Raw genomic sequence first — 13,394 nt, 5'->3', positions numbered from 1 at the left:
GAGGGATCTGGCGGAGGGAGGTGTTTATGAGGCGCTGGGGGCGGAGGAGGAGAATTAGTCCGAGTGGAGGAAGCGAGCTGAGTGGTTGTGTTTTCGCGTCCCAGAGACCGGTAGCGCTTGCAGCATGGTGAGTGCGTCGCTAAGCTGCCGGCGCTTGGCCTATAGGGGGAAGAGGCTGAAGCAAATTGATGAAAGAAAGGGAGCTAGCTTCCCTCGAACTCTCGAGGAGTGGTCTTCGCCAGGGAGTTGGCACTAAAGAGGCTGGGGGCGCCCGCGGCGGTTGTGTCGCAGGTGCTCCCCCACCCCCATTTTCCTCAGGGAGGTGTCCCTTAGTGTGCTGGGGCCAGGCGCCCTCCCTCCCTGTGGGGCTGCGTTATCTCCTCAGGGGCCGGGCTGGCTGAGGATGGAGTCAGGGCCGGGGGCAACCCGGCACTCGCCTGAGGCGAGGGTGGAAGGGCGAGGGGAGCGGGAGCGCATAAGCTTTGGGTCGGGTACCTCGAAAGGTCAACCCCGGGCCGGATTCAAAAGCCCAACGGACCGTTGGTGCGGGCGCCGGAAAGCGCCTTTGTCCGCTCACGGCCGCCATGCGCTGAGGGGGCGGGCGGGAGCGCGCGAGGCCCCGGGTGAGCGCCCGCGCCGCCGTTAGCCCGCAGCCCCCGCGTGCCGGGAAGGGGCGGGGGGCGCGCGAGCGGCGGGCGGGCGCGCTGTTTGGGCCGAGCTCGCTCGGCGAGGGGAGCGGCCGTGGACGGGACGGGGCGGGGCGGCGGGCGCGGGGCCGGAGTCGCCGCCAGCCCGCCCGGCTCGGTTCTGCTCGCTCCCCAGCTGCTACGCTGGCACCTGCAGGGCTGCGGAGGTCTGGGCAGCCTGCGGCGCTGCGGGGCCGACCCTTGGGGCTTGGGTGGGGGAGGGCGGCCGCGGCCGGTTCCCATCCCCCTCTGGTGGCGCGAAGGAAGCTCTGTGAATCTTTATCTTTCTACTCCATCAATCCCTGGGGGTCTAATTCCAACGCTCAGGCTGGGCGTCTCATTAAAAAAATCTTTTAAAGCGACTTTGTCGTTGAAGGGAATAGCTTTATGTGAGAGGTCAGGCGCAGCCTCGCACTACGCATCTTGTAAGAGAAAGCCATCGGCTCCAGCTAGGGTCTGAAAGGCGTTTCCTATTCACCACCTACCGAAAGCCAGCGCGCGAGTGACGGCCGATCTGTTGTGAAAGTCAGTCTTAACCTGTAACAGTTGGAAGGATGCCTTTGAGAAGGGTCACGGTCCTCTTCTTGAGTACTCAAGTGCACGCCGAATGTTAAACACTACCCCACAAAGTATTGCCCCTCTCCAACCCCCTTGAAACTCGTATCTCCGTAGAGAAAGTGCCAGATGTTCTCAACGTGCAGTTTAATTCATTTGTACAGTTATGGTTGCCAATGACTGTCGTGATGTAAGAGTATATTGGGGGGCTAATTTTTAAAAGCATTTTCCTGTGACTTGAGACCGGAACTCCTGTTCTTTCCTGTTTAAAAAAAAATCTAATGAGAGCGGTAATTTGCAATACTCATTTTGTGGTTCCTCCTGCCAAGTGGTTACAGGCGATGGGTGTGTCCAGGAGGCAAGGTGACATCTTAAACAGGAGGTGGGAATCCTTGCCAACTGAAACCTCCAGCCTGTATGGGTGTGGGGAGAGGAGTTCACTTTTTTTTCACTCGTTCCATCTTGGTATTTTTAATTATTCTAAATTTGAATATGCTGGTTGCATCTCTCTAGGTGAAACGGTGTACATTATAGGCATGTCATCGAGGTTCTAAATTGGGAAAATTTTTTTTTTTTAATTTCTTAAGTGAAGGGCAAGGTTTTTTCCTGGTAATTGAATTAAGAGCTCAATGGATTTTCTTGGTGAGGCCCAGAGTTTGTATCTACCCTTTCATGGCCCTTTGCCAATGGTAAAGTGTGGCCGTTTTTTTTTTTTTAAGTGAGCAAGCTCTTGCAGTTTTTTCGTTTTGTGTTTGCATCATTGATGTTTTGGGGATTTTCAGCTTAGTTTGTTAAATTGACAATTTGGAAATTGTCCTCAGGTAGCTTCATAATTTCAAGTTTTTAAGGTTTATTTTTAAAATTATTTTAAATGGAGGTACTAGGGTTGAACCCAGGACCTCACGCATTCTAAGCATGTGCTCTACCACTGAGTTATACCCAGCCCCAGGATCTTAAGATTTAAAATTAGTCATCAAGTCAAAGAATATTTATTTGATGTGGAAGTGGAATAAGTTTGCTCACATGGTTCTTCTGTTTACATATAGTCAATACATGCCCATTGAAAGAGGAGGGGTTACTTTAAGACTTGAGGCCATAGTGATTAAATAAGTGAAAAATACGAAGAGGTGGAAAATTTTGTCACTTGAGTGTTAATAAATAATCATTCCATTAGGACAGCAAGGAGATTTGTTTTTATTAGACGGAAGAAATTAACTATGGCTCTATTAAAATCTAGACGGTTCTGGATTCAGCTAGAATGATCAAATTAGGCCTTGAGTAAAGGTCGCAATTTTTATGAAGTAATTTGTTCTAGTGGTTTCTCTTTTGGGCCAGGATGCTATATGCTAAGTGCTGTTCTATCAGAATTAAAGGCATCTTTTAACTCAACTGAAGTCATTTAGAGACTCCTTTTGATGTAGGTAAAACAAAGACCCCGATTTCTGAAATAGTAAGGAAAAAAAATTGCGTGTGAAGCCTTTGTTGTATCTAAGTAGCAGTGAGGGATAAACAGGAGTGAATGAAGGATAGAAATTTGTTCCATTTCAAGCCTATGGACTTAAACATTTATTCAGTTTAGAATTTTGGATTATTTTCATACCATCTTTTACTAGATAAGCTCCCAGAGTATCCATTACCTACTTTTGAAAGCCATTTAGGAAATACTTAATACGTACATAATGCATTCCCTTCAGATAACACATGTAGTGCAGATTAGTAGATTCAGTGTTTTTTCTCAGTGTTAACAAATCAGCTGTGATTCTTCAAAATGCAGATTCTAGTTCAAGTGGTCTGGAGTAGAACCTGAATATACTAATGCCTGGAAGCTTTCTCTAGAGTTGACAAGAACAGTAGGAAGGACTAAATCAATATTTGCAGAAATAAAGGAGTAAGAACTAGTTATCTCTCTAGTGAATTATTCTTCACTTTACTGAGATTAACACATGTTAATGAGCTTGAGTTTTCCCAAAAGTATAATTCTTGTTATTCTACTAAGAAAATGGCACTCTCTGCAGACAGAAATAAGAACCAAATTTATTTGCATGTCCAGAAAAGGCTTACAAATTACACTGTGAGATTTGTGCTCTTACTTTTTAGTAGGCTTTAATCTGAATGTTGCTTGTAAAGTTTATTTTCAAATCTTGAACTCTGGGTTAGTACTCAATACAAAAAAAATTTTTTTTTGTCATGTTTTCTGAAACATTCCAAGCAAAATTGAGCTCTTTTAGGCTTTGTGACTTAAAGTTTTCTTCCTAAGGCCTTCTCATCTTTTATATTAATGAATCTTTCCAAAATCTCCTCCCCTGCAAGTTGAGAGAAAAAAAACCACTTCTTCCTTTCTGCACATAGCAATTAATTCTTCAGCTCTCACACATACTACAGTGTCTTCACTTCATTTGGCTTGACGTTTTTAGTCCTAAACAGATTTCTCTTGCTACATCTGTCTCTGGGCTTGCACCTTGTGGTTTCAGTTTGTGGAAATATATTTTCTCATCTTAAAGTTAACATGGAACATAGTAAGTTTGCTGTAAAGGGCTTGATAATGCCCTGCATGTCTACCTTCTGTGTGGAAGTTGAACTAGTCAGATTGGTATTTAACATTGCATTGTATGTTCTTTGATTAATTTATGTGAAATAGTTATCACTGACCTCTTTGGGCTAGCCCTTTACATAGCTTCTCACTTAATCTCTACAGTGATCCTGCAAGGTAGTTATTAATACTGTGTGTTACAGATGAAGTTGACTATGAGAGATTGAGTTACATGTCCAAGGTCACACAGCTGTTAAGTGGCAGAGCTGGGATACTAGCCCAGTGATGACTCAAAGCACCATGCTTTTTTCTTCCACCAAGGCGTGTTGCCCTTCTTTCAGAAATGATGGAAGTCCTGCAGAATGGAATTAGAAGTAAATTGTCTGTTACTTCTAACAGAGTAAAAATTACGCAGTGAATTTGCTATGTTTTAAATCTTACTCCTAGGGAAAAGTAATCTGTGATTTTACACCAAATACTTGGTGGAGGATTTGGATTGGTAAGAATAAAAGTAGATAATTTTTATTTTATAAATTTGTTGATTTGAACTAAATTATTGGCTCTTCAATTTTAAGTTACCAGGTTATTGGCTTTCTTTTTTTTAAATAGCCACAAGTTGAGTTTGCATTAAGGTCAAATCAGAATTGTTGATCAGAGGAAGAAATTTCTGCTTTCTGGGTTCCTTCTCAAATGTTCTCATGCTGTTCTCTAGAGAAAATAAGATGCTGTTCTATATTAAGGTGCTATCCTTTTCCGAACTGTGTTCATTTAAAATGAATGAAACCGGGCAGTGTTTATTCTTTTCATACCAGTAAATGAATGGATTACTTACAGTACACTCGACTTCTTGTAGGAAGGAATATTAGATAGGCTATTTCTTGTTAGTGCCTCTCAGTACCACATAAAGCAGTTGCTTCATGGGTATATGTAGCAATAAGCAGTAGAATGTCCAAGGATGAAGGCCACGTGAAGAACAAGGAGCCTTGTTGTTTTGCAGCTATCTTTATTATATTATGATGTGCTCTGAATTTAAGACTCACAGGCATTGGATGTGTCTTACACTTCAGTGTTTAAATCCTCACTCTACTGGTCAGTGGTTTTTGTATTCCCACTCTCTGAAATTTAACCTGAGGCTCTCTTTCCCCATCTGTAAGATAGGGTATAATAATACCATTAAGGGTTATTGTGAAGATAGTGGGGTTTTGGCAAATGCTTGAACATGTGTTTTGTGTTTTTTGGGTTTTTTGTTTTTTTGACCGTGTTTTTTAAAGCAAAAATAAGTCACTCTTCTTTCAAACATCAAGAGAAAATGGATAGCTGGACTATTATGTGGTAAATAATGTAGTTCAAGTGTTCAGAATTCTAGATGCTCTGTATTTGCATGGTAGGTGAGGAGGAGTAAAAACTGTTAACTTTCATGTTGCCCTAACCAGGACAGCTTAGATTTTCATCTTTTTGATAGATGGAAGTTTTACTTAGTAATACTTGGTTTTTTGAGGTATGGAAAATCACATTCATGTCCAAATGAAATATTTAACCATTTGTAGGGGAATTTTAAATGTAATCTTTGTTATTTTTGGTTCAGTGGAGATTTCTGGTAATAAAGGTTTGTATCTACCTGAGGAAGGTGAGCTTCAGCTTAGGTATCTTAACTTGGAAAAAGGAAATAATGTTTCTATTGAATCTATCTTTGCTTTAACAGAATAATAATTTCAGTTAAACTTATTAGTATGCCAAATTTGCTTTTTTAAAAATTTGTATAAAATTAGACTTTCAAGCATATTCTGAAATATTTTTGTAACTTATATTTGGGGGCAAGATAGCTTAGCTTTGAAGATAAACCAGATGTCTGCATTTTCTGCCTACTTGTATTTGTTGCTGGTACTAAGGAATGTTGGACCAAATAAAGTTTATGGGACATGGTGAACCCTGAAAATTTTTAAGCTTGTTTCTGTAATCGGTAGGCTAAATACTCTCAAGTCACTTACCTACCTCTATGATCTCTTTGTAGGCTGACCAGCTGACTGAAGAGCAGATTGCAGGTGAGAAATAACTTTGCTAGATTTTTTACCTATTGAATTATAAATGGAATAACCATTCTTAAAATGAGGTATTTGTATGACAGAATTAACTTCGATCTCCTAGTAGATGGTAACTACTGAGTGTAATGTAATGCAGTAATTGAACCTGCTTTGCCAAGTGAGAAGGTAAACTTGCCTGTGAAAAATGTGTGGCGCTAACTGTAATTAAAGACAGGTTTCGGTTTTACCTGGATATACTTTTGAGCCTGTTATGGGTGGTCTTTGTTTAGTTTTTCTGGAAGATTATGTTACTCTAAAACATTGATTCTGGGCTGTTTCTAACCCTGCAACTCCAAATCAGTCTCCTAAGAATAAAGGGCCAATTAGTAAGTAATAAGTAACTCAAACTGTAGAATCAGAAAATGAATGTTGAATTTACCTTGGTTTAAATTGCTAATATTTTAACCTTAGAATTGCATATATGGTCAATCAGGAAATAACTGTTTCTCTAGTGGAAAACTTAGATCCAAAACTTAGCATTCTGTTTTATAGATGTAGTAATTTGAATTTTATCTTAAAAAGCAGTGACAGCTACTAAAGTGAGTTTAAATTTTGTAAACCTTTGGTTTCCCGTGGAAGTATGTGAAACTGTTACATAAAACCTGATGTCATGTCATTATGCCATGCCATTAAATACTTTTGATTTTATTCTAATACTTTGAGATGGCTAGTTAACATGAAAATGTTGAATGGGGAAACATGCTAAATGGTGATTTGTTTTGTTTTTTAGTTGCAGTGCTGAAATGCTTTTCAAACTTGATTCCTTGACTTTGATTAGAAACAGCAAAAGTATTAAACAGTTTTAACTGCCACATTTTCTTGGTAGGCAAGGAGTTTCAAGTGCTTCAAAACACTAAAGCTTTTTTTTTTGGTAGTAGAGAAAACTCAAAAGCCCAGTTGGAACTCAGCTATATATTTGATGGGACTGTATAAAGTAGAAAGCTATTAGCATTAAGGACTAATTTTAAGCAGTTTTTATTTGTATTTCTTACTGCATTTGACTTAAATTTGGGATTTGCTTTTTAGGATTGGTGAATTTGCATGTATTGTGTGTTGAAGTAGTCAAGTAGAGCTTTGGAAATAATTTCTTTGTCCATTTAAACTATTATAAGTATGCCAATGAAATGTAAAATTCAGTTTTTTATGTAATGTTTCCTTAAAGAACTGGCTCAGCAATGTAGCATATGTGCAGTCAAACTGTAATAAATTCTACCTAATAAAACTGAAAAGGGGGGAAAAAAGCTGACTCAAGCTATGTATTTCCAGTGTCTTATTCTTAACCTTTTCTAATATACCCGTTGTCTTCTTGGCCTTTCATTTCTCGGTGTTTCCAGTCAGGTAATTCTACACAGCACAGCATGTTCACTTTAGGGTAGAAAACGTATTACTCAGGGTGCCTGTCACATAGTTGATGCTCTTTACTCCCCTCCCAAACACACATGCAGTTCTTTTTTAAAAACTAGCTTGTCTATGTTAAATACAAAAGGATCTAGTTTTCAGTGGCTGATACCATTTTTAAAGAATACTGTTGTAGTTCATTGGAACATTGTCTTAAAGGTAAATTGTCTTTTCATTTGCTTCTATCACACAATTAGGTTTCTAGTGAGAGGGAAAGGAAGCTCTTCTAGGTTCTCTCCCTACGCTGATTTTTCCTAGGCTTTTAAAAATTGTTCTTTGGACCCCAGGTTTTAATGAACCTTTAAGGTAGAGAAACCAAAGCTTTTATGCTACTAAAATAAAAACCCTATGAGATCAGGAAACTTTTTGTTTCCTCTTGTATCCCCAGTACCTCCCACACAGTAAAGACTGAGTAAATATTTCTTGAATAGATAAATTTTCAAAGAGGTGTGCCACACAGAAAATGTTCTAGAACAGTACCTACCCTATCCTAGGAATTATTCCCCCTCTCAAAGTCCTTTCCTTTTAAATTTAGTATGTTTTAGTGTGTCCACCTTTGAGGTGAAGGCAAGATTTTTTTTTCAATCTGGTAAATTGTAACTGGTAACAGTAACATTTTAGAATCTTAGACCTACTTGTTTAAAAAAGTTAACAAGTTTTATACATAAATGCAGTGTTGAAAATATTAAGGTATTTTTTAAGCTAGTTTTATCATCATATGATAATGATTACTACAGACTTGAAATTCCACTTGTAAATAACTTGGTCTAGAAAGAAGTATGCTTGTTCTTCAGGTGGTTACTAGAATGTTTGCATTAAAGAGAACAGGACAGTCTAGTGTGACATCAGTAACAAGTTAATTTTGTTGATGACTGCCACAATGTCATTAGTTTTTAGTGTTTAATAAAGGAAAAATGTAAAATAATTTTTCTTTTTTTAAGAAATTTGCACCTAAACCTTCATTAAACTTTTGAAGTCCAGTGTAGGGATAAAACTTACTCGATTAAAAAAAAGTACTATTCTTACTCAACAAACATCGATATGTGACTTTTACGGGATTGTTAAGTTCAGAATTTTCTAAATAGTAATTGGTAAACAGGCATTTGATTTTTCTTTTGTTGTAATTGTTTCATGATAACATGTTTTAATGAAATTATGAATTTATGTAGCAAACAATTAGAAAGGAATCCTAGAGTTGCTAATGAGTAAGTAAAACAGGTAATTATACTACTTCTAAAAGTTTCAACTTAAACTTAGCTAGAAGGGATTTGGAGAGGTTCCATCAGTTATGTTGAAGGTAGTTGTTCCATGACATTCAGGACCTGTTGTTATCTTATTATCAGTTGAGGTTTTGATTCGTGGGTTTATATTTCAAGTCATTCCTGGGAATTACTATTTAGAATAATATGCTTTTATACATGAAGATTAAACTAGTTCTGAAGCATAGGTGGTAAGCTATAAAGGCAGGTGAATTTAAATTGTACTTTTGAGTTTATTCTTATTTCAAGGAGCTTTTACAAGGATTTCTGCCTCTCTTAGTGTAAAAATACAGAGATTTGGAATAAACGTTGACCTTTAAAATATTTTATTTCTTTTTGTATCCTTAATGTAAACAGTGGTTATAGCATTTGTACAATTTTATTTTCTGCCTTTAACTTACTCTAGCAAACATTTTGAGTTAACTTCTTGAAATTTAGAACATAAATGTACATATTTACAGGATTTGTCTTTAAGTTAAATCATATATTGATTATAGCTAGTTACACGTTGTGAATTTTTGCACTTGGTGGTGGTAAGTGATCCTCTAGCTAAGTATTATAGCAGAGAATATAGTGTAAATAAATATGAATCTCTTAAGTTCTTTAATTTTTTTAGAGCCTACGTTATAGCTGTGGATAGATGCTATGTGTTCAAACCCTAATAGTTTATGTATTTCTATATATTTGTATATCCCTTTTAAAAAAATGAATAAAATGAAGATGTTTTCATCAAATTCTGCTATTTGTTGGACTTAACTGATTTATTTCTGTCATTGGGTTGATCTTGGTTAGTACTGTATATTTTCATGAGATCAAGCAGTAGTTTGGTGTTAAGCTTCTGATACCAGGTGAGTTCCTCTGAAAACAAGCAATACTTAAGTGGAATGGAATTATGCTACTTACCATGGAGCATGGCAGACTACAGCTAGTCAGTGATACCTGGTCTAAAGCTAAACAATTAAAAGAATTTAAGCGGAAGAAAGTAACATGATAAACCAGAAAGGTGGTAGGACCCAGGTAGTTGTATGGGTAATTTTAAATAAAGAACCTATTTGAAAGCTATTATGATAGTCCAGATAAAAGATGATAGGGCTATGAACCAAAATACTGGGAATAGAAATGAAAAAGAATTGGGCAGTATTTAAATAGCAGAATTCAACAGGAGCTGTTGACATGTTTCAGAGGGAAAGAATTAAAGCGGCTTTTGCTTGCGTTTCTAGGGTTGCTGGGGGTGCATACAGTTCATGTCTTGCTTGAGATCAGCCAGGGAGGGTGTCCTGTAGGAAGTCAGAAATAAAGGTATTATGTTAAGAGAGAGGTATTATGTTAAAGGCATTATGTAAGAGAGAGAGTGGACGTAAGATAGAAGTCTTCGTTATAAGTGGACATAGATGAAATGGCCAAGGAGAGAAAAAAAGGGTAAGGAAATTGGTCACATCGACATGTAGAAGACATCTATCTAGGAGCAAGAGCCTTCGGCAGTGTAAGGTAGAACCTTTACCTGTACTAATTCTTGTAGGAAGTAGGTACAAATATCCCTATTTGACAAAAATGAGGAAGCTGAAGAGGAAAAGGTTTAGTAAATTTTGCCCAAGGTTACATACTAGTAAGTAGCAGAACTGGAATTTTTTAGCCCAGGCAATTGAGTTCCACGTCTGCTTTTAGTTTCTGTGCTGTATGCTTTTGTATTTGCTTGCTGATAGAGTCTAATATCTTTTAGAAAGTACCTTACTCGGAAAGTACTAGCTTTATTATTAGCTCGTTTATATGCCCTTGCGCTACCAAATTTAATCTCTGGTTTAGTTCCTCTGTATTCAGGTATTCTGGACTATTGCGTCAGTAGCTTTTCGTGTAATGTAGTGGTGAATTAAAAGCAACATAATTTCATAAGATGATCTTAAAGATCTTAGGCAATAATGTGTTTCACTCTATTACAAGGTTGGTGTCCTATGTTCTGAAGAAAGGTCTAAATTACCTTTGTTTTCAGTATTAGAGCACTTAGCTAAAATTGGCCATTCATATCTTGATAATTCCATTGTTAACATTATCATAGATTGTTTGGTGATAGTCCCTTCTACTAGAAAAGGAAACTAGTTTACTGCATATTGTTATGAAGTTTAGTTTTTTGGTTTTAATTTAGTAGGTGACTAAATAGACTTAATTTTAACTTTGAGGATTACTGCAAATGGCATAGTTACAGTATAGAAATCTGTATTTGGTCTTATTTTTCTATTCTAAGTGTAGGTTAGATTTGTAATTTTGAATTGTGTCCCATAGAGTAGCTTTAACAGAAAATAGAGAAGCCAGTCATTTGGGGATTGATTCTTTTCATCTTTCAACCCAGAATAATATGACTTTTAACTGGTCTAGGTATTGGTGTTCCCTGTAAGATTTTAGATAAAAAAAAATTCCTGGTAGATCAGCATGAACGTATGATTAGCTAAAAATGTCTGAAATACCACGAAGTTTTCCTGCCTAATCCTGCAGGAATCAAAATCCCATTTTAGATCATATCTCTATATATATCTTTAATTTGAGAGGTAATTAATACTTTTCATTTAGGAGGCTACGTTTTTTTGTTGTTAACCTGTACATTTGGATTGTGGTCTCTCTTTCAAATAGAATTCAAAGAAGCCTTTTCACTATTTGACAAGGATGGTGATGGAACTATAACAACAAAGGAATTGGGAACTGTAATGAGGTCGCTTGGGCAGAATCCCACAGAAGCAGAGTTACAAGACATGATAAATGAAGTAGATGCTGATGGTGAGTCTTTTTAAATTTAGGATTTGGAAGCGGGGAGTTGAAGTGGCATTTAAATTCTGTTGTAATGTTTCAACTAAACAAACCATTTCAGGTAACGGCACAATTGACTTCCCGGAATTTCTGACAATGATGGCAAGAAAAATGAAAGACACAGACAGTGAAGAAGAAATTAGAGAAGCATTCCGTGTGTTTGATAAGGTAAGTATTTAAAGATTGGATTTGTTAAATTTTAATTTGAGGATGAAATGATACCAAGACCTCATAATCTTTGAAGACTTGCTTTTTGATGACTTACCAACATACTTGAATATCAAGCAAAAGCTTTTTTAAGAATTCAGTATAAATGGAGATTTCCTAATAACATATATATTGCATTGATTTTGTGGCATCATTTTATCTTGGAACTAAGAAAAAGTGATTTCAATATAGGATATCCTGCTTGACTCAGTGACATTTAATTTATAGGTCAACTATTTGTAGACTTTGCTTTTGTTTGTATGCATTTCTAGAGTATATTTTGCTCTCTAAGGTGAAGTCTGGTACAAACTTCTATTCCAACTCATTAAGTCTATAATTCTGCTTAGACATTTTACTAAAAATTTTTTTAGGATGGCAATGGCTATATTAGTGCAGCAGAGCTTCGCCATGTGATGACAAACCTTGGAGAAAAGTTAACAGATGAAGAGGTTGATGAAATGATCAGGGAAGCAGATATTGATGGTGATGGTCAAGTAAACTATGAAGGTAAGTTTTTCACTCTCACCACCTTATTCTGTGCTTTGACTTTAAGGTTAGACGTGCTTGTTAGGTATCTGATAGGTCAAAATTAGTGCCCCCCCCCCCCCCCAAATGAAGATGCCAAAACAGTTACTGGTAGTTACTAACCTGCTGTTCATGGTGTTGTCTACAGATTAGGCAACATCACTGCCACCTGCAAACTTTTTAGAACTATTTAGTCAGGCCCTACCCCTTTACCTAGAATCTACATTTTAATAAGATTCCTGGGTGATGTCATAAGCACATTAAAGTCTATGGTAAAATAGTTTTTGTTTCCAATTGTGGAATATTTTGAAAAGCTTCAATTTTATTTCAAAGTCCTCAAAATCAAGATGATTTTATTTCTTTTGTTGGGAGTCTCCTTCCCTTTAGTTAGCTCTAATCTGAAAGTGTTTACATATGCTTCAGTTCAAAGTTACCATGTGATAATGAACTAAGCAAAATTGCTTTTTATCTATAATAGCTTATCTAAAGCATTAATTTGGTTTATTTATAATCATAAATAATTTTGGTATATGAAGATCCAGCCTTGGCAGTAAACTAGCTTTCCTCTGTACTTTTGATAATTTTGAGGAAAAAAAGGGAAATGGAGACTCTTAGTGATTGAGTAAATGTTACTGGCTTTGTTTGACTTTTGCCATTGACTCAACATTTTGTGTACTTCTTTTTCAGAGTTTGTACAAATGATGACAGCAAAGTGAAGAAGACATTGTACAGAATGTGTTAAATTTCTTGTACAAAATTGTTTATTTGCCTTTTCTTTGTTTGTAACTTATCTGTAAAAGGTTTTCCCCTACTGTCAAAAAAAATATGCATGTATAGTAATTAGGACTTCATTCCTCCATGTTTTCTTCCCTTATCTTACTGTCATTGTCCTGAAACCTTATTTTAGAAAATTGATCAAGTAACATGTTGCATGTGGCTTACTCTGGATATATCTAAGCCCTTCTGCACATCTAAACTTAGATGGAGTTGGTCAAATGAGGGAACATCTGGGTTATGCCTTTTTTTTCCAAGTAGTTTTCTTTAGGAACTGTCAGCATGTTGTTGTTGAAGTGTGGAGTTGTAACTCTGCGTGGACTACGGACAGTCAACAATATGTACTTAAAAGTTGCACTATTGCAAAACGGGTGTTTTATCCAGGTACTCGTACACTATTTTTTTGTACTGCTGGTCCTGTACCAGGAACATTTTCTTTTATTGTTACTTGCTTTTTAAACTTTGTTTTAGCCACTTATTGAAAATCTGCGTATGGCACAATTTGCCTCAAATCCATTCCAAGTTGTATATTTGTTTTCCAATAAAAAAAATTACAATTTACCCAACTGTTGCTCTGAATCTG

General features: G+C 37.1%; 1 protein-coding gene across 1 annotated transcript; it reads left to right on the top strand.

Annotated features, from left to right (window-relative positions):
• Positions 1-13,377, top strand: CALM2 (calmodulin 2). Its single transcript, XM_010967743.3, has 6 exons — positions 1-127; positions 5,783-5,813; positions 11,132-11,275; positions 11,367-11,473; positions 11,884-12,019; positions 12,725-13,377. Exons 1-6 carry the CDS (start codon positions 125-127, stop codon positions 12,751-12,753), a joined length of 450 nt encoding a protein of 149 aa, XP_010966045.2. The 5' UTR covers positions 1-124; the 3' UTR covers positions 12,754-13,377.
• Positions 13,378-13,394: the final 17 nt, after the last annotated feature.

This window comes from Camelus bactrianus, chromosome 15, assembly GCF_048773025.1.
Source record: "Camelus bactrianus isolate YW-2024 breed Bactrian camel chromosome 15, ASM4877302v1, whole genome shotgun sequence".
Lineage (NCBI taxonomy): Eukaryota > Metazoa > Chordata > Mammalia > Artiodactyla > Camelidae > Camelus > Camelus bactrianus.
The sequence above is the reverse complement of the archived record's forward strand: the minus strand, read 5'-3'. Positions and strand labels throughout refer to the sequence as shown.

What these genes read in the sequence shown, in the direction of transcription:
- CALM2 (XM_010967743.3), top strand. An exon ending in AAATGAAGTAGATGCTGATG is followed by an intron (nt 11,276 to 11,366) that starts GTGAGTCTTTTT and finishes AAACCATTTCAG; the next exon opens with GTAACGGCACAATTGACTTC. An exon ending in CATTCCGTGTGTTTGATAAG is followed by an intron (nt 11,474 to 11,883) that starts GTAAGTATTTAA and finishes AAATTTTTTTAG; the next exon opens with GATGGCAATGGCTATATTAG.